General features: G+C 41.8%; 1 protein-coding gene across 1 annotated transcript in view; it reads right to left on the bottom strand.

The window, feature by feature from the left end:
* Nucleotides 1–21,278, bottom strand: part of UTP20 (UTP20 small subunit processome component) — a 66,474-nt gene that overhangs the window by 34,977 nt on the left and 10,219 nt on the right. Inside the window, exons 11-27 of the mRNA XM_082068696.1 lie at nt 20,511–20,588; nt 19,587–19,765; nt 17,463–17,618; nt 16,893–16,981; nt 14,678–14,783; nt 13,288–13,438; nt 12,802–12,861; nt 12,320–12,478; nt 11,235–11,311; nt 10,278–10,357; nt 9,349–9,592; nt 8,192–8,395; nt 6,313–6,403; nt 4,892–4,977; nt 4,202–4,327; nt 3,479–3,645; nt 2,763–2,971 (exon numbers count right to left, since the gene is read on the bottom strand). Of these exons, the coding sequence (XP_081924822.1) occupies nt 2,763–2,971; nt 3,479–3,645; nt 4,202–4,327; nt 4,892–4,977; nt 6,313–6,403; nt 8,192–8,395; nt 9,349–9,592; nt 10,278–10,357; nt 11,235–11,311; nt 12,320–12,478; nt 12,802–12,861; nt 13,288–13,438; nt 14,678–14,783; nt 16,893–16,981; nt 17,463–17,618; nt 19,587–19,765; nt 20,511–20,588 (2,262 nt within the window). The remainder of the gene's footprint in view (nt 1–2,762; nt 2,972–3,478; nt 3,646–4,201; nt 4,328–4,891; nt 4,978–6,312; nt 6,404–8,191; nt 8,396–9,348; nt 9,593–10,277; nt 10,358–11,234; nt 11,312–12,319; nt 12,479–12,801; nt 12,862–13,287; nt 13,439–14,677; nt 14,784–16,892; nt 16,982–17,462; nt 17,619–19,586; nt 19,766–20,510; nt 20,589–21,278) is intronic.

Here is a 21,278-nt window from a genome sequence, read left to right on the forward strand (position 1 = left end):
CAACTCATGAAAATTCATGCTGACAGGTTTGAAATAGCATTTGCCCTTTTTGTACAAAATGCAGAAAGCTACACCACAGTTACATTTCCAGCCTTGACACTTTAAATAATTCTGTTTTACACAGGAGAGGACCCAAATCAGCTCTTGAAAGCAAATTTGTACTTTGCACACTGAGATCTACTGGGAAGAAAAGAAATCAGCAGACAAGGAGACGGGGAGGAATAGAGAAGGCAAGGATGTGAATCACCTCCTCCAACAGCATGCAGGGGAGTACAGCATTTGGTTACAGGAGGATGCTTCCTGTACACATTTAGTGGTTACGTTCCACAGCCTTTCTTGAGGAAAACATTTCAGCAAGGGAAATCAGCCACAGAGCTAATCATGAAGTTATTCATGCACTGCTGCATTCTGAGTCTTGCCTTGAGTAACCTAAATTATTTTCATAGTGTGCAATGCAGCTCACAGCACAAACACATGAGATAGCTTCACAGTGCAGAGGTACTGAACTCCTGTCTCAGAAACAGAGCTATATCAGAGCAAATAAAGGCTGCTCTCCAAGACTGGAGCAATATTTTGGGTTCTTCAGGTCTCCAGTACATATCATGATCCATCACACAGAATAAACACTTGTATCTGTTATTTTGCAAAGCAGCTTTGGTGTCAAACCTCACTGACAAACGTCATGACTTTTTAATTTGATGTACCTAGAGACTTCCGAAGACACTACCCTTGCCATATACTTCTATACTCCCTTTGCACCCAAAAACACAGCTAAAAAGACAAAGAGGACATGGTGGGAAAGGAAGTAAATGTGCTCTTTGCCCAGGACCCCCACCCTGTGCTGAACGTGTACTTATGGTGTGCAATCAGCTTCCAGGAAGCAAATGAGCTGCTTGAAGGGCCAAAGAAAGCACAAACCAGGCTGCTGTTGCTAATGGTGACATCCAAGCAAAATAACTTTGGTCTCCCACTACCCATAAGAGCCGTCCTCTGAAATCAAGTCTTTAAGAGGGCAAAGGAACTCAATAAGGAACACAATCAGTAGGAAATGGTAAATTAATAACTTGGGATAAAATAGTCAAGGTTGATGTTTAACTCTCTAGACAGTATCAGCCTGAAATAAATTACTCTCAAACTCCAAGAATGTCTTCTAATCATTAGCCAAGATAAACAGATTTCTCACACTTTTCCTTGAGCTTTTAACATCTCACGGGGTAATGAAGTGCTAAATTAAGTTCAGACCAGTGACTGACTGCCACTCCACACATTACATGATGACAGGATTACCACCAGTAACCCTGGCAAAATGTGACTATCCTAGCAATGAATTAATCAGATTTTAAAACTCCTTTCCCAGCTTGGAACATGTAGGCACCTGCAATCCATTGCTTAAGTCAGACTATGGGATGCTGCTGTCCTAAAATTTGCTCATCCCCTTCTTAAATGGGGACAGTTACCAGGTTCTCTGAAGCCTGCAGGCAACTATGGGACCTTGGATGCCACCTAACTGCACGCGCTTGCCTTGTCTGATGGATTGTTTTCAAGGCAATTTCTAACCTCGAGTGCTCGCAGACAGGTCTTGGCAAGAGCACAGGCGCATGGTGACAAAACATTCATTACCTAACACCATTTACTCAGTCTATCATCACATAATTCCTTTCAACAAACCACTTGCTCGGTCTGTCATCATTCGTTTCAACACCGCAGTGATGATGACTGTGCAGTTTGCTTGTTTCACACCAATACATGATCGGACTCTGCACTGGACCAAACTTGAGCTTTCCTTTTCCTATTTGCATCGAAGTCTGACAAAGGCACTGGTTCCAAAAAGACAGAAAAGCCTGGCTCAGTGTCACAGTGTTCGAAAAAGCTGGCACAAGAACCCTCGGGCTACAGCTCAGGGACTTCTGTGCTGCTCTCCTGGGTACAGGGCAGCAGTAAACCAACATACCCCATCTTTAGCTGCAGCCAATTTTTAACAGAATGTTCTCCTCACCTGACCCTTTCTGCATGTAGAGCCATTGCACAGCAAGGGAAGAAAAAACACTGGCAGTGCTCTGCAGATACCTGGCTGAGACCCAAATTGTGACACTGGATTAGCATGACTACTCCTGATGCAGAGCTGAACATGCTTCTAGTGTGCTGAAAGCATGGCTGGTAGCCAAGCTCTCCCTGTGTCCCACGACAGGAGACCATCACTATAGATAATCAGTGTGACCATCCACAATGCTGAGCTCCCCTGGGGTCTAGCAGTGCAACAAGACACCTCAAAGACAAATTTTGCTCTAAAGTCCTCAGGCAAAGAACTTCAAATCCTCTTCTTCCCTCAAGTTTACCCTTGCAGCCAAGAAATCAAATCTTTAAGGGCAACTTTGACTTCCAGCCATAAGATCTTATGTCTTTAGAACAAGTCATTTAGCTTGCCTTCATGCCTGTCTCTCCACAGAGCAGGCAGGTAGCAATGCACAGAGATCACCTTCAACTCTCTCTTCAGTAACTCAAAACCAAAAATGCAGTCCAAAGTAGCTTTCTAAATACATGAAGTCCACCTACACTGCCTGAGCCCTGTAGCACTTTCAGTCAAATATCACTGGCCTCTTATTTTGACAGACACCTAATCACTAAGCTCCACTCCATGCTAGCATTAAACTTAGCTTTACCTGAACCAGTGAAGATGTGTGTAATTGTGCAAGCTAAGGGGAAGAGAAGGGAAAGGAATTTAATCTCCATGTTTGTTTGTAAACTGCTTGTGTACATTGTACCTTTTCTCTTTGCTGGAGGATGCAGGACACCACAGCTGTCATGCAGAGCAGAATCTGTAGAATTTCAGGCAGGTACTGGCGGATCAAATGTCCCATGTTCTTCAACACAACTTCGAGACCATTGAAGAGGCTATGCTGACGTCCAAGAGGCAGGACTTTAGCTAAATCCAGCTCCGACATACTTCGAAGCACTGCAGTCTGGCAAGGCCCTGCGACAGGCAGAGACAACAAATTATCTAGAGAAGCACCATGAAGATAACCACTACTGAAAATAATTTTCAATGAAAAATAGTATAATCTGGTCCTAAATTACAGACCCTCACATTCAGCTTTTTAAATAAGGAAAGCTCTGAGACTCCATCTCCCTCTGACACCAACATTTCCTACTGCTACAGTATCAGAGGACTTTACAACCCCTGTTTATTGCCATCATACAAAGGCTACAACACCAGTGATTGCTCTTTCGTGGCCTGCTACAGCTTTCTTGCACAAGCCTGGCAAGTCGTTCTGCTTTTTTGGCCTTGAACCCATAAAACAGAGCAATTCTGCTTTCTATGGACAAGCTCAAGGGAATTCCCATCCTTATCAGAAGTTTATTTCCATCCTTTCATCCTTCCAAGGCAATGACACACATAACAGTACTAAGCGTATTTATCCTCCCACATCTTTACAGGTCAGGAAATATCACACCCCCACGTTCTACCAGCTGTACCTACCATTATTGAATTGCTTCACAGCTTCAAAGAGCAGATCCAAGAACATCCGTATCTCTTCTGGCAGGGAGCCGGCAAGAAATCGCAGAACAATTGACATGCGAGTGCTTGCTGAAGACTTGCCCTGCGTTTTGGTCCCTGTTTTGTTTCTCATTCTGCCATACAGAATTCTTTAAGAGCCAAAAAGATGTTGCATTAGCTTTCAGCAAGCCATCTGTTTCCTAGACTCTTATTCTGCAGGAGAAACTCCATTTAAAGATATTCTCTAGTGAGAACAAGCTGAGTGCAAGTCCCATCCTTCAGGATCTCCACAGAATTACTACACATTGCCCAAAAACATCCCAGTGAAACATCAGCTTCTGCTACTACAAGGGAAGCTTTGCTAGGGGCTTCAGGTATAAAACTAGTTATCTGCATGACAACTTGTATCACTGTATCTCAATAACACTAAGTGGCAATACTCAGTGAACTGAAATGTTCCCACAGTTCTCTGTAAGCCTTAGCACAAACGGTATTTACCAAAATATTATTTTTAAAGAAAACATAATTTGCACAATACATTTCATAAATGCGTTAATAACAAAACCATACAGAACATCACACACTAAGTCATCAAACTATACTGTTAACCATAGGTTTAACTCAACTGTTTAAAATACAGCAGCATTACATCTCTGCTCATGGTACTTTGATGTGAAACTTTTAAATCCACACTCCATGACACACCTCATAAGAACAGGGATGAGATCTGGTCGATGCTCCATTTTTACTACTGCAGTCTCCTCAGAAATACTGAAATGGACTATCTCTTCTTTAAAACTCTTGTCCTCCAGTAGCCTTTGCAAGTTCTCCCTGAGAGCAATAAATATTACTCAAGGGCAGGTAGAGTTTATAAAAACAAACAGACACACACACACACATCTATAATTACTTACCTACCTAATCTATGCTGTATATAAAATATTAAAGAACTATGTTTCCACACTTTTATCAAAAATATCAAAATAACCCGGAAGTTCAAGCTAATTATGTAGGCAAGTACCTCCTAGACACATTCTGAAGAGATCATTTAACCACAAACTACAGCTTTATGTTGTCACTTTCTCTGAGTAGCTATAAATCATCAATACAAGAGTCATCTTTGAAAGTGATGCAACTACTAAGCACACACTATTCTGGGACAGAATGAAAAAAAAGAAAAAAAAAAAAGAAAAAAAAAAAAAAGAAGAAACACTGACCAACCTCAAGACCTTGTTTCCTGTTTTAGAGAGGAAATATACAGCTGGCTAAAACTAAAATTTATACATATGTTTCCAACAAATAAAGAAATGGCTTTCTCGTCAAGGCAACTGACTCTAAGCAGGCTTCTGATATGACACCAGGCTCATTCACAGATGCTAAAATAAAAGCTTTTACCTGTATGGCAGTAAGTGAGGATGCTTGTATGTCATTAGACAGTCAAGAGCTATTCTCTGTACATTCTGGTCTTGATGGGACAGTAACTGCAAATGACAAAAGAAAGCAAATTAGTCCCTATCTAGAAGACAGAAGTGCTTACTGAAAATAGTGAAACAACCCAAAGGCTCCAAGCTCAAGTAGGTTTTGGACTGACTTATCAACATGGAAACAGAATATACATGTTGCCAATATAAAGCCAAGATGCAAATACACAACTGTCATTCATAAAAAGCAGACACAGTTGCTGGTAGTTCATATATACTTTTCCCCCCATCTACATAGGACAGTTATAATATTTGGCTTTTCATAATTGTATTTCGGATCACTGCCAGCTTGTGTTTCCAACCTCCAGAGCCAGTTATCAGTTGTGTATCAGGGAAGACAGGATTAAAAAGCAGATTACCCAAATCATCCCAAGACAACCGTATTCTTTCCTGTGACAAACATAAAATACTCATACAGAAGACGTGATGCGCAAAGTCTCTTCACACACTGTTTTGACCTGTACACACCTGTTCCATATTTTCCTAAGAATATGGGCAAGGAAACACAGAGACCAACTCTTTTCCTAAGCAAAACTGCAACATTCTCAAATTCGGGGACTAGCGAATGGACCTTCCAGCTCTCACACTGGGTACCTGGTGAAACCCAGGGAACTAATGGGTTTGTACCATTTAAAACAGTTCTACAGCCCACTGACCACAGCCTCAGAGAGCACAAACTGGGAACAATTAGAGCAAAACCCAATGATCTGAACAAATCCACAAATCAGGAACCAACAAAACCCAGTCAAATTAATAAAATACCCTTTAAGGAGTGTAGGATAAAGACGTAGAATCTCTCTTCAGAGTCATATTTTTGACAATTCCTTCAGGGAAATCCCTCAAAAGGCATCTTATCAAACTGAATATTCTTCAAGAAGAAATTGTTTTCTTTTTTTTTTTTTTTTGATGCAAAAAGATTCGCTGCTCACACTGACCATACTCTTTGTAGACACAACACTGTACAACAAGGACAAATCTCCTCAGGTCTTCCCCAAGCTTGGATTCAAAATCCTCTTTCAGATCTTGCTGTGCAAGTGGAACAGACTCCCTCTACAGCCACTCAGATCTCCACTTTGCCAAGGAAGACTTGTCTGCTGCCAGATCTGTTTGCATGAGCCTCTCCTGACAAACTAAACCAGGCATCTCAAGCAGGTCTTTGCTAAAGGGGCTCATTTCCAGTGAAGCCTGCTAGGAAAAGCCCTCTCAAGGACAGCCCCTTTTTCAGCTATCATGGCTGCGTTCACAAAATGACAGGTTTCTGCAGTCTCAGACACTGTATTCAAACAAGAACCTTTTTTACTCGCATTAATTCTAAAAGCCAGCACACAGCATCACCTGGGTATATAATGCGTACAACTTCTGCTCCAGATACAATGCACGAGGATTCGAGAATTTAGAGAAAACTTGTAAGTGGGCTATTAGTTGCCTGTAAAACAAAAGAAAACAATTATATTTTAAAATGACCAGAAGAGACAAGCTTGCATTGTCATAAACAAATTGTGAACTTTTATTAACAAGATATTAAAAAAACAAAAAACAACACAAGAGGTTCCTAAGTCTACAGGTCTCCATTTCAAAGACACAGTAAGAGGTATCTTAATCCCTCTTTTAAGCAGCTCCTTCCAAATGTCACTCCACTGCACAGAGAAGGACATTTCCTCCGTAGCACTAGATGGGTTCAGCTTTTTGTGAGAACGGAATACAAACAGTCAGAATGCAGCTTACTTCTCTCTGCCAGCCCAGCCTGGAACACCAAACAGGTCGATTTACCTCTTTCTTTATTCACCCGTCCTTAACTGGTGCCCATTTCACTCCTATCAATATGATGGGCTGCCTTTAGCCACAGACTGTGCTGGACTTACACTGGGCTGCAAGCATAGATGGCAGCCAGTTCCTCTAGAGGTGTCTGTATCACTCCACATCTGCCCCAACCTCCACTTTGTGGGAGGGAAAGTAGGTGACCAGGATAAGGAAGGTGTGAGATCTCCTCTAGCGCACGTGGGGCTGGCAGAAGCTGCCCTCATCCAGCTGCTCCCCATGGTAGTTGACACCGAATTCTCCAGACACTTAGCTGGGCCACCCTCCTCCATGGCTCTGCTCAGCCAAAGGATAAGATGCCATCCAGCAACCCCACACTGAGTTTGGGGCAGGTCTGGGTCCTCCTGCTGACTCAGCCAGACCTGAAGCAGCCCCACGGGGGCTCCCCTACCACAGCACGGGCCTGACTGCACAGAGTATCCAGGGCAAAGATGAAGGAAGGTCACTTCAGAACTCATTAACACGTGTCCAGTAAATCTTTTATGCTTTTATCATTGCTACCAGGAACTAATGTTTCCACATGGGCATTTTGAGATGGAGGTTGGGGGAAAAAAAAGATCTTGGACTGTCACTGTATTTTAATTGCTGCTAATTTGCAGATACAAGTCAGAATCTCTGAATAAAATGAAACACCTACAAAACACCTGGGATTAGATGACAATTCAGGTTACACATCAAATACACATCATGTTCCAACATGTAAGGTGACATTTTTAACTTTTATGTCATTACAAGTGCTATCCTTTGCAAAATACAAATCTTTGTGATGTATATGCAATGGTCATTTGACAGAGGTCATCAGGGTAAAGACTCTGATTAGAGAAATCGTGGAGAATTCATACAAAGAGTCATTTTCTTCATGTATTCAGCACTGCAAACAGTGTCATTTCAACAGCATGTAGTTTCAGTCTAACACACCACCAAATAAAAATCTTTGTCCCAAAGACTGCCAAGACCAAGATTTATTAATATAGCAGGTATGCAACAGTAGAATCCAAGTATTAAAATACCTAAATGAAAAGCTAATTTTTCAAAGTGCTTGGGAATGCCCATGGTTTTAAACGACCAACAGATACACAGAGAAGCCAGGAGAATGCAGGTACAAAGGCCTCCAAATGCTTCACAATACCACATAATTTTTGCTTAAAGTAACACAAACCACAAACTGTTAGCAGTTAATGAGATAATGAAAAAATCTGGGCAGGGTCTTCAGATGTTTAGTACTGTGCAGGCACAGTTTCTTACTCTAAAGTGCTTATAATCCACTGAAAAATTATGACGTGCAAGTAAAAGAAGAAAAAGGAATATAAATACAAACACAGCTTTCATCTCAACATGAGCTGCTGAATCTGTCTGTCTGTGAAAGCACTACAAAGGGAAAACTAAAAACACTTACTTAGCAGCAGCTCTTCTTGTTTTCTTTTTTGGTAGTCCGATTGTAATTGGTTCCCCTTCTTCCTTTTCTTCTTCCTCCTCCTCCTCCATAGCAACATCATTTACCTCTTCACCAGATATTTCTTTTGCTGCTACTGTACCACTAGTTTTCTTTCTAAGATCCTGAGATGGAGCCACTAATGAATCTGCTGGGTAGTACTCATTCCTGTGTTTAAAAAAAAAATAAAAGAAAAAGGAAGTAATTAAGAAGCACAGCATTTTTCAGGGTTTCAGGGCAAGAACAACTAAAAACTCCACAATCCACCATTCTCATTATTAACAGCACTGTGTCTTGGGACACTATATAGTTAAAAATTCCCAAAGCAGCAGCATATTTCAGCACGTATGTGCTTCTTTGCCTACAGGTTGCAGAGATATAAGGCAGTGACCAAATACACTAAATGAGATTGGAGGTACCTGATGGAAAGGACAAGAGAAACATGAATCACTGAATTACTAGAGGTCTGTAAAGAGGTTATGTGGAGGGCATGGGGGTTCTGTTTGCTTGAGTGGGAAGGTGAGCAGTGAGTATAGAAGTGTGAGAGTGAGGAAACTAAACTACTAAAGTATGGTTCAATTTTTCCAGGAAGGCAAGCAAAACATAGGTTTTCTAATCATACAAAAGGAATATCAGAAACAGTCTCCTGCCATAAGATCACATCTACCCCAGGTGCATCATACTATCTGATTTGTGCACACATGCAAGCACACCACTGCTCTCCCTCCAGGGGCAGAAATTGAGTCATCCTCTAACAAAACCAGTATTTTCCCCATCTTGAGAAAAATTCTGTGATTCTAAATTAAAATATATTTTCATTTTCAAAAGGGAACTTTATTTCCACTGAAATCACTCCCCAATGGAGCGAAGAGGCTGTGATAGTGGCAAGTCAATAAATGAGAGACTGAGCAGAAGAAACGTACTGCCAGGTTCATTTCAGCCTGCTTCTTGTGTGGTGTTTCCAATGGAATGTGTATTTCAATCAGAAGGTTATCTTAGCTGGAAATAGACATCTCAGCCATGCATTCAGGAAATACAGTCTATAATGGGATAGTCATAGCCTTAAAGCTCAGCAACACATTTAAAGCAATGTGTCCTCTCAACTGAAAAATAAATCTTACCTAATAAATCTCAAAAGAAGTGGGGAAAGTTCCCTTGATCTAGGCTCAACTCTGTCTGGAAACTTATTCAGTGCTTTCCACAGTAGAAAACGGAAGTTTGTGTGGTCCAGCCGATCGCTGCTATCTGTTCTGGTGCTCAGCTGCTCCAAGAAGACAGTCCCCACCCTTCCTTCTGGCATTTTCTCGCCTTCCATTTCAGCAATGCTTTCCTCCTGTTCATCTAGTTCATTTTGCAGCTCCATTTCTATAGAACAGAAGAAGAAAATCTCTATGGGTTATTTCATTATTGCCAGTAGCAAGGTATCAGTGCCCCATTATGAAAGTAATATTTTTGGTGACAAGTATCTGTTTAGACAACTGTATTTAATGTTGACTTGAAAGATCCACAGTGCTCAGAAAGTATTCTAGGATGTCTTACAGCCCTGATGCATCTCAGTTAAGCTCAGTTCTCTTGAATAACAGAGAAGTCCAGAAATGGCTGCGTGCTCACAGCTCTATTGTGAAATCCTAGATTCCATACGCCCAAAGGCACACCCAAGAAAGACATCTGTTTGTGGGAATTCCACTGAATCTATGGAGGAGAAAGACGATCAGCCCCGTTATACAGGTTCTGTCATTGCTCCTGATCAGTCTGGACAGAGGAAGCCTTAAGCAGGGACAGAACAGCTGCGCAGATTGATTCCTGCAACCTGCAACTCCCTCCTGCAACACCGGGGCCTCTTCTATCCACTTCCTGGTGTTTCAGACAGAAGGAAACAGAGTCTTCTCCCGAGCCTCTCCATTCCTGCACCGAACATGACGCTGGTAGTCAAGAGCCCTGGTCCTGACTTTCCCCATCACATGTAAATTTGGAGCACATGAAAACACAGTCATGTTATGCACAATTAGCTGGGTTACCATCCTAAAAATCTTTAGGAGCTGTGACTTACCAGCATAGGTAGCAGCCCTCTCCAAATGTTCATATAAGACCTTCCAGAACTGTTTATTCTCCATTTCCTTTGCATGAGAACTAAGAAAACATAAGACAGCATGAAATTAAAAGGAAAAGAAAAAGCCATGCATCACTAGACAAGCTAACACAATCAGAGGCTTTGATCACTGCTTTAATGTGGGTGTCCGAAGACAGGACTTCTGCACGATACAGCTGTAGCTCTTCCTTGCCTTTGCTCACAGATCCCAAATGTCAATTGTTATTAAAATAATCTTCGTGTATCTCCTGACTTCAAATGAACTCAAATTGAGTAAAAATGTTCTCAAGCTTTCCACTGACTTCTGTACAATCATATCATCTAGAAATAAAGGAAGAATTAGCATGGACATATCTTTTGAAGAGCTGGTTTAATATTTTTTTTATTAATTCACTAGCTTGAAGGAGAAAATCCTATCCTTTTAAATCATACAAGAGAGGAAAAAAAGCCAAGGAGATAAAGTCAGGCTGAAAGCAGACACTGACTTGAGTATTCAGCTCAGCTGTCACCACGGTAAGTCTTCCCTACTCTTTAGTAGGATTTAGAAGTTTTCCAGGAAGGACAAAAAAGTCAGAGACAGGGAAACTGAGAGGGACTTCTTGCTCCTTTAAGCATTTTCAAAACCCTAATGAAATTCTGCTACCTTTGACTCAAAACTCTGGTGTTATTTGACTACATTTGTTGCAAGTTCCCTTTAATTGCAAGAATAAATCAGAAATTAAGTTAAAAATTAAGAGTCTAACAAGTTGTCATTTGTTTTGAGAGATCAGATCTGTTTCAGAAGATTTCACATGAAGGTTCTGATGTACAAGTCTCTTCAAATCAGACATTTTTACCTCAACTTCTGTTCACATAACAAAGGAAAGAATTGTTCTGCGAGAGAACCAGAAATTGCAGCATCCAACTGCACATACTCACGTTATGAGTTCAATTACAGGATCCCAGAGAGGGCTGAAGTTAATATAAAGCATTCCCAGTAAATACCGAAGAGGCACCTAGAATGACATACAATACCATCTTGTTGAGATGTAAAAAACAATAGCTAAAGACCAACTGACGTTTTTTCCTCTCAAAGAGGAAACTTTGATCAAATAACTTCTCCGAAGTACTACAAGCAAGCAAAGCAAGGCACACACATCATCATTACTTGTCTTATAGCTGCATAAGCCCATTTACTGTAAGCTGCACTGTGATCTGGTCACCATACCATGAATGAGCAAAAACCGGTTCAGCACAGATGATCTGGATTGCCTGCCCTCCCTCTTGAACTTCAGGGCTGCCACAGCAGCATTAGGAACCTCAGAAAGAGGAAAGTTTGCCCGGAGGAGTTTTCATTGCAGTAGGCCTAGAAGTATGTCCTCTAGCTGACCTACGTGCAGCAGGACTGACATATAACCCTTCTACACAGCAGCTTACAAGTCGAGCTAACAAAAACCCCAACGAAACAGGTACAGTAACAGCCCCCAAAACAATTTAAAAAACCCTCCCACCCAATCCATGATCATTGAGCTAGAAAAACTGTGATCCTTCCATCATCTAGAAATGGAGGCCCCCTTTAAGCCCACAGCAGTGGAGATCCAACAACCACAGGCATACCAGATTTCTACCCTGCAGCAAGATCCCCGGTGGCCAAGGGGATTCCTAACAATGTTCAACCATGCTGAGGGCATGGCTAGGTCGAGATTTTAAATTTGCTCAGGACTAATTTCTCCCTGGAACCATTTGTCTTCCTTTCCATGACACCAAAACCTGATTAATCTTGTTGTGGATCATTTACCTGGATATCATTGTTGCTCTACTAAATATTCAAGAGAACACAGTAGTCTCAAGGACAATAGGATCTGTGATCCCTACTAACAAGAAAGTTTTCTAAAGCCTAATCTGGGAGATAATTAATTTTTTTTACGAACTCTTATTAAAAACTCTGCAATCCATGTGATGGAATAAGGATGTTATCCTGGACACAGGAATGTGACAACTGCTTTTTGACAACAGCTACTTACCTCCTGCAAAGATCCACTTGGTATTGTAGACTGTACTATATCACATCTTAGTTTCCTCAAATGGAGAAGTTTCTCTCTGTAATCATTCACTGTTGCTGGCATAAGTTCTGCTTGAAGCAATATGGCAAATACTGGCTGGAGCTCCCCTGTGCCATCACCCTGAACAAACACGTGACATGCATTTTGTTAAGTCTTGTCTCATTGAAAGGTATTTCAACAAAACTACACAGAGTCCCAGCCATTTTGGATCACAGAACAAAGCCAAGCGACCTGTGCTAGTTTCCTCCACTTAGGGATGAAAATTCACGCATTTGAAAACATCAGGAGGCAGTGGGACAAAGAGAGAAAACTAGAACGTGAAAGCACAAAAGCATAGGACAGGCTCTGCCAGCCACATGCTTTGCTTCTAAAAAGTGGAAGAGTTCATGCAAAAATCAAACACAGATGACTTTGAAATGTTACATGAAAAGTTTTAGGCCTACCTCAATCTGTGCAGGTGGATTCTCGAAATGGTTTAGAATTCGAACAGTCAATAGCCGTACCTGTCCAAGTAGAAACATATCTCAGAGGCAAGAAGGAGAATGCAGGCTACATAGGGAGACACATACACACCCACACAGAAGTTAATGTTTTGCACAGGAGGCTGATTTCACTGGGTTCCTCCTAGAGCTGAGAAACAGATGAGCTCCTGTAGTTTGGCAGGCAATTCAAAATGAATTCATTAGGCTTCTGTTCCAACTCACCTCTAGGGAAGAAGCAAGCCTTGCAGGGCTAAAAGTTAACCTCTGTTAACTCGTGCCCCATGGCAGCCTCTTAGAAATGGATATAGTCCTAAACAGATACTATGGGAGTAATAGCTTTACACAGTCTCATATTTCTCCTTTCAGCCTTTGTTATTTAACTCAGTTTACTTAAATTACATTGTTAAAATACAAGTTATTTTGCATGTACTCAAAAAAGCAGGTTACCTTGGAAACGCCAGTGGAAATATTAGGATGTAACTTCTCAAACAAGTCCATTAGGTTCCCTTGGGAAAGCGGTTCCTGGCAGCCACACAATGCCAACCTCGTGTAATAGAGATCAGCCAACAGCAATGCAGAGGGATCTGAAGGAAAAGTGCTAAAATAACAGTATTTTATTAGCATGCAAATATCACTGCAACAATACAGATATTCAAAAATAAGGCAGTAGTGACAGTATCAGTATTAGGAAAAATTCCACATGACTACAGACTGTGGTGGCACCAACAGGCCAGTGAAGTTAGACTTCACCAGCACACTGGCTTGCAGTCTCAAAGCCCAATTAATTACCCACAACAGTCCAAGAGGCACGAGGTTCCTCCTTTGTGCTAATCAGGCCTGTCAAGCTGGGGCCAGCGGGCTGGACCCACACACACACACAGCTGCAGAAATCAAACCTGCATAGGTCAGCCAAGGGCTGCTGCTATTGCCCAGGTGTCCAGTCAGTGATCAACTTCAACAGAAAATAAATAATCTGGGCTTAGATGAGACACCAGGAATCCTGCCTGCCCACAGGGAAACTTCCTTCTGCTACCTAACATCCCTTGCACCAAGCAAGTTTCGCACCCCCAGCCCAGAGCTGGCAGAAAATTCCTAGGCTGGAGCTCCATGACGAGACCTCCTGCTTGATCTGGGCAAGCTGTTTCATCTCCGTCGTACCTCAGACACGGACACCGCGATTTCCTAACTGAACAGGAAGTTTTGAAGCTCAAGCCACTCCAGACTTGGAGATGCTCCAGCCCAGCAGTGATGGGAGATTATAAGTTCAGTAGAATTTGCTGGAGAGAGATGAACAGTCTCCCTCAATCCCTCCAGCCACTAAATTAGTTGTGCTAATTTTAAGTAGAAGACAGTCAAAAGAAATAAAATGGAGCATAGAAAACCTCTTCCCATTGTGGAACAAGCACACACGTGTATGTAAGGACATGGTGGAATCCCAACACCGCCAACAGACTGCACAAGTTCAAGCTTTTGACACAACTCAGAACGCACCATTCCTGTCACTTTTATAATTATAATGTAATGAAGTTAGTAAGTACAGTGCTCCCAGGCAAAATGAGAACCAATGCATTTGACACAATACTCTGCAGCTAAGAAAGCTTCAGTTTGCAGAGAAAAATGTAACTGAACAGGCACTACATATACCTGAACACTAACTGCCTGGTTCCCCAAGTAAACAGTGCCTACCTCACGTAACTACACAAGTGAAGCAACACAATGGCCTCACAGAACGGGCAACACACAAAGAGGCACAAAGAGCCCCCACATAAAGGCAAAGTCAACACTGCTGTGCTAAGGAAAATCATGAAGGATCACAGAGCAGGCAGAGTTTACTTACGTCACCAAGCTCTTGACACGCTCCACAGGTAACAGATGGAGTATTTCAGAAGACTCCACCAGACTAAGAAGAGTACTTACAGCTTGGCAGGCCACAAACAGGCTTCCTGGAGCAGAGAGAAAACAAGAACAGCCTGTATATTTACTCAGCTCCCAATGACTTCTGTTTGTATGGTGCTTGCGCACCCTTAAATGGCTGGAGTCACAGAAACAGGGTAACATATGGATCCCAGAACCGTCATGTGCATTTTCTAACCATTATCATAACCCATGAAAGAAATGCTCCTCTGGCCATCAAAGTCAGTGCCTACTCCAGCAAGCTGGCATTGAAAAGACATGAGTAGCTCCCAGTTTGCATCTGTTTCTGTCACACTCATGCACACAGGGAGCAGAGGTGTGGAACTAAGCACTGTTGCAGGAGTCTCAGAGGGCTCTATGCTACAAATGGCACTCAGAAATTAATAAATGCTGCCCAAATTGATATGACTGCAGCAAAAGAGAAGCAAAAATACATACTGATGCTACCACACAGGTGCATATAAACTTTGCCACCGGGACAACGCACTACTGTATGAGATCTTCAAACCCATCCCATGTACTTAAAGACTGAACATTTGTTAGTGAATGGAAGGCGGGTTTGCTGAATTTTGCTACAGCAATCATGCCTCCTTCCTAAACCTCTCAACCTCCTCTAGGGATGGAGGGTTTCCCAGAAGCACAGGAGAGCCAATGTCCTTAAAGGCAAGAAAGGGGAAGGGCAACTCCTTTCTCATGCCACTCTAAAGTGAGTAAGTAGGTTGTTTTTTAAAAGAAAAAAAAAAAAAAAATGCCCTCTCCATCATCTCTTCCCAAGCAGAAGAAATACTGTTCCTACATCAGGCATATAGAATAAAAGTGTGCCCCTAGGTGTGTGCTGAATCCTGCTCACCATTAACCTCTGTAAGGAGGTCCTCAAAGAGAGGAGAATAAACTGCAAGTAATGGCAGGATGAAGCTTTCTGCATCTACAGTGGGTGTATGGGCACAGGTTCCCAAAATGTAATCTGCATACCATTTGGTCATAGCATGTCACAGAGGGAGCAGAGGGCTTGGGGTGTGCCTGGCACGGGCAGTGAGGAGACTAGAGTCATAGTAGGCGGTGAAGCAATTGTGGAGATCGTGCAGCTGGAAAGAGTGCCACAGGATGAAGAAAGAGTCCAGGAACCCTCGTTTGGGAGGAAAATCAAGCAAAGAAGGATTGGGCAATAACAGGCTGGAGTGTAGGACTGAGGTTGTATTTGTTTTCTCTTACAGGCAAAGGAAGAAATAGCAACATGCCCCTTGCATACACAGAGCTGGTGCAAGGCTGCTACTACTGCCACTAAAGATGAGATCCAAGAAAAGAAAGTTTGGGTATTCTTTTTTTAGAGTAAGTCCATTATCACTAAAATAATCATGACAGCATGCAAACTCTGCAAATAGGATAGAAAAAAGGGCTAAATCTAAAAGGATCATGCTTGACAATGACTAGTGAAGGAAAAGAAACAGAGCCAATTGGTGGATATATTTCGGTTTGTTAATAAAGGGATTATAAAGGGAAAAGGCCAGACTCTAGACAAGACCTTTCTAACCAACAAATGATGAACACTAAACCTGGGGCATTCCAATACTTGCCTATACATTGGCACAAGGCCAAATACTCTGAGTAACAACTGCCCTATCCAACGCAAGCTGAGCTAAAAGATTTCACTTCTGGCCAGAGGGGGAAGAAAATCAGTGATCAGCCATGCCTGGAGGAAATACGCAGCATTTTAGAATTGGTGCTGTCCCTTAGGTAAGAGATGGTAATGTCCCAAACTTTGCAGTATAGATTCAGAACAGTGTAATTTGAGCTTGTGAGTCAACAGTCTCTCCCTCACTTGACTGCTTCAGCAGTCTGAATTTGGTTTTCCATTCTGTTTTTTCTCAATTTCTTCTTTTCCTTCCCAATTATCTCTGTTCTCCACTTTGCAGAACATCTGCCACCTCATTATTATTAGCCATAGCAAATGCAGAATAATTTCCCAGGGAGTGTTTTGTCCCAAGCTTTGCTTTTCTACTTTTTCTTGAGCTGTTCAAAGAATTTGGATATAATACTCTTGCTATTCATTTTCATGCTCTGGGTCATCACAAAAAACGCTTTATATTTTTCTTACATTTCAACCAAAAGCAAATAAGCAGGAAATAACCATTACTGACCTTTGCAGAGGCTTCCTTTGTCAATGGCTGTGAAGAGAGAGTCTATAAAACTTGTCACATGGTGCAAAATGTTTTCTTTGTCCACTGGTCTGTCCAATATAATTGGGAAGACTTTTAGCATTATGTTACACTGAGACCTACACATCTATGAAAGCTTGCTTTCACATCTATCTTGTATTAAATTACAGATAGCTCACCCCAAGTCTGAAACCAGCAGCAAACCATTTTTGCTATTTCCAATTCACAATATAAGCTGTAGCATTCATTGTACCTTCTTTCAACTATTACTTCCACGTAAGAACATCATAATTATTGAAAAAAAACTCTGCCTAGAGAGGACAGTGCTTAGAATACAGAAACTGAAACATGTCATGAAACTGGTATTCTATTCCCAACTTTACTGTTGACTCATAGTGTTTCCACATAGCATTTTTTTGCCTTCTAACCCCAGTTTTGCCAAACTAGGGTTAGTATTTATCTCCCTTCCCTTAGTAAAATTATTTCTGACTGATAATGATCTAGGCAGTATTACAGAACTACATGACAATAGTACCTTAGAATATCCCTTACCTAATATGTGGTAGTACAACCAAGGCAACCCAAGGCTGTGAAAGGTCAGTGAAGTCTTCCTTCTCTGATAGATGAATTAAAGACAGTACATGATCCAACACTGGTACTTTTGCCTTTTCTCCTTGTCTTTTACTTGTTTGTTGCCTTGTATTAGAGCTAAAAATAAAAACAATTTTTTTTTAGTAGCCCACCACTGCATATCAGAGATTGTTCCTTTTCCTCTCATGCCATTCAAAATTATGTTTGTTACTTCTAGCAAAAAGGACTTGGACAACCCAAGGGATTTAATGTCCTCCACAGCACCCAATATCATCTAGTTGTGCTGAGGAGCACAAAACACAGCCCACAAGAAATCTCAGGTATTTATTTCAAGTTCAAATAATATTTCTAGAGGGAAAGACACCAGTTCTCATTTGGACACCCTCGCAACTAGGGCATGTGGCCTCTAGAAGCACCTGAGAGTCGTCTCTGTGATTATTGTTAATAAACTATGATCTCACTGACATAGACTAACGGATGACAGAAAACAACCAGTAAGGTAAAAGTTTGGGGACTTAAAAGGAATCACAAGTTGAGCCCAAATTAACAAGCCTATCTGCAGGCAGAACGGGTTGACACCATGCTGGAACATATGAACAAGAGTATTTCACACCCCATGGACAGCAATCTTTTCATTCCACCTGGTGCTTGCTTGCAAGATCACAGTTAGATGACTGCATAGGCTCCACCCTTCAAGAAATAGAGAAGCTAACTAAAGGACAGCATCAATAGTAAAGGTTTAAGAAACAAAATGTATGAGATAAACCTCAAGTAATAAGGATTGTTGGTCCAAAGGAAAAAAAAAATATTTCAGATGTTTCTGATGATCAAAGACTGATACTTGTAAAAGCTGGATGCAAAGAGTAAGAAGTAATCTGCTCTTTATCTTCCCTTCACATAAGATAACCAGCACTGGATTTAAACTGCAGCAAAGGAAGTTTAGTTCACAAACTGAGGACCGGGAAACAAACAAATAAACAAACAAACCCCAGACACCTGTGTAACCATAAAGACAGCAAAGTACTGGAACAGACTGCCAGGGGCAGCTTGGGAACTTCCAGAATTGAAATATTTAATAACAATTTGGTCAGATATCTTTCAAGACTGGTTCAGGACTTGCTATTTCCATCCTCCGCAGGAGATGGGGTATGCAACTCTTTGAGATGTCTCCCAGCCCTAACCTCTACCACTGACATTTCAGGAGCCCAAAAAATACCCAAGTAAGACCAAGGTCCTCTCAGCTATTGTACTCCACACCACTGAAAATCCAGAGAGATCAACAGACAAAGAAAACAAGGGAAGAAAAAAAAAATTATTATTTTGACTCAAACTTCTCTTTCCTAAACCTTTACTCTATTAAATAAAAATAGGAAAAAGTCAGAGAGTGGATTGCTTTTATTAAAGATAAAACCTTGCATAAAAGGCAATGCAAGTCACCACTCTGCAGGTTAAAGTTTTGAATTATCTGAGCTAGAGTGATTAGAACAATCAGGATCAGTAGATTAGCAATGGGCATTCTGTGCTCGATGATGGTTACTCCAAATCTTTCTCAAGAAGCTCCAGTGGGAATACAACCACTTCAAGCAACAAAGCCACCTTTGCAACCAGAAGCAGTCAAGCTGTGCCACCACAGTGCTGTATCTGGATTAATTACATGCCCTTTGGTACCCAGCTCTGCTCTATGGTAAGAGCATTGTAGGGCTGCCAAGAAAGCTCCTGGACAAGACATGCACACACAAGGAAGAAAGACGGGGCACAGTCCCAAGATTTGTAATGAGGAGAGCCTGGACTGTAGCACTCACTACAAAGACTAACTGCCCAAGGATGCAGCACGCACCTTGGTGTAACAAATCCTCAGCACTTGCTAGTCTTTTTATATCAGTGATAAGCTTTCCAGGGTAGTATCTCTTCTCAAATTATCTTGGAAAGAAAATTGGGATCCTACCATATCACTTGGTTGCAAATCTGCCAGAAACGTTGCCGTTTACACAACCCTGGGGCGTAACTTTTAGGTAGCTCTGCACTGCTCTCAGGCCTGCAGCCACCAAGACATATCCAGTGTTCACTAAACTTGAGAAGCCTCACCTGACAGACGATTCAGTGAAAATGAGAGGATACTTTTCAAATGCCATTGAACCAGTGGTAGGAGGCTCTGCTTTCACCAGAATGAGTTTAGCCAGAATTGCCATGGCCTCATCCTTTGCGAGGGTATCTGTGTCAGAGAAGCAATGCTCAATGTATTCTAGAAAGCATGGAAGAAAATGCTGAAGGGAGAAAAAAAAATAAAAATCAAGGATTGATAAAGTCTTTAATCATGATAAAATCCAGACAAAACACACAACACCAGCCACAGAGGAATCCAAACACTCACAAAAGAGCCAGCAAAACACCAGTCTTATCAGTCCTGGTGGCCCAAATCACCCCCACACAGCCATCCTCTTACTCCAGCAGGGACAGTGATTTGACGTAAAAACTCAAGTTTGCCCCAAATCTAGTCTCATCAGGACATTCAAGATCCCTGACTTTACTTTCACCTCCCACTCTGTTTCATTAATTTGATTCCTCCCAGATTAACAGTTCCAGGCCTGACCTATCAGACATCCTTTATTCTTCTCTTCATTTCTACTGACCTTCTCCAGGACTCCACTCCACCCCATTCATAACAAGCTCACCCTTTTAATTGCCAACAGACAAGCTTCTTTTTGTGAGCAGAGATACCCGTGACCTTCTCCAACCCTGAGCACCATTACAAAACTTCAACACAATGGTATAAGTAACCTCTCACTCTTAGCACATCATGCCAGAAGTTTAAATAAATATCATGTCAATGCACAAAAAAAAATGCTTCGGCATATAAGGCAGGTAAATATACTAGGGATTTCCCAGTTCTTCCCTTTGGCAACAAAAAACCAAACCAAACCAAACCAAACACCAACCAACCAACCACCAACCAACCAACCAACAGCACAAAAAACCCAAACACAAAACTGCATGAAAGCTTCCACCTACCCTCTCAAATTGCTTCATTGTGAACATTGCTTCAGAGAAGTCCAAAAGAAGGCTCCGTTCAATTCCACTTGCAAATACCTGCGAGATGCAAATCAAAAGTTGACAGGAACACATTAGCAAGGGACATTTCATAGTCAACTCTCCATTACCCATGGGCCATTTCTTCCGGTTTATCAATCAACCGTGCTTTGAGCTCTGAGACACCCAGCCTGGCTCTCTGTTCACAGCCAGCAGGGCTTGTTAGTCCAGGCACACACAGCAATACCATTTCCAGTGACAATTCAGGTGCAGAAAAGCACAGCTTTTTCAACAAACCCTGCTGGATCCAAGCCGGCTCTGTGCAAAGACAGCTTAGGTATCTCTTTAGTGTGATGTAGAAAATGTGACCTGAAAGTTCTAGGACTGCAGCACAGACACACTAATCAGTAGGAAAAAGCTTAAGCCCAAAAGATCTTTCAACTCAGCATTTTTCCTGTGTAGAGGGCTGCATAAGATTACCACCTTATGGGCATAGCCAACCTCTGTGCTTCTGAAAAACCAAGAACAGTCCTTTGAGATACCCAGGATCAGTGTTTCTCAAAGCCAAGATGTGCAACACCCAGATCTCCCTTTCCCAGACCCTTCAGAAGACAAGAATAGCTTTAAGCCTCCTTCAGTTTAACACAAGCACCACACAAATATTGTCAAATGTTTCAAGGACCATATCTCCTGAGCAAAAGTGGACTCTTGCCACATGCAGAACCAATCTTAGTTCAACACAAGCCAACA

This window comes from Streptopelia decaocto (genome assembly GCF_964273445.1).
Source record: "Streptopelia decaocto genome assembly, chromosome: 1".
Lineage (NCBI taxonomy): Eukaryota > Metazoa > Chordata > Aves > Columbiformes > Columbidae > Streptopelia > Streptopelia decaocto.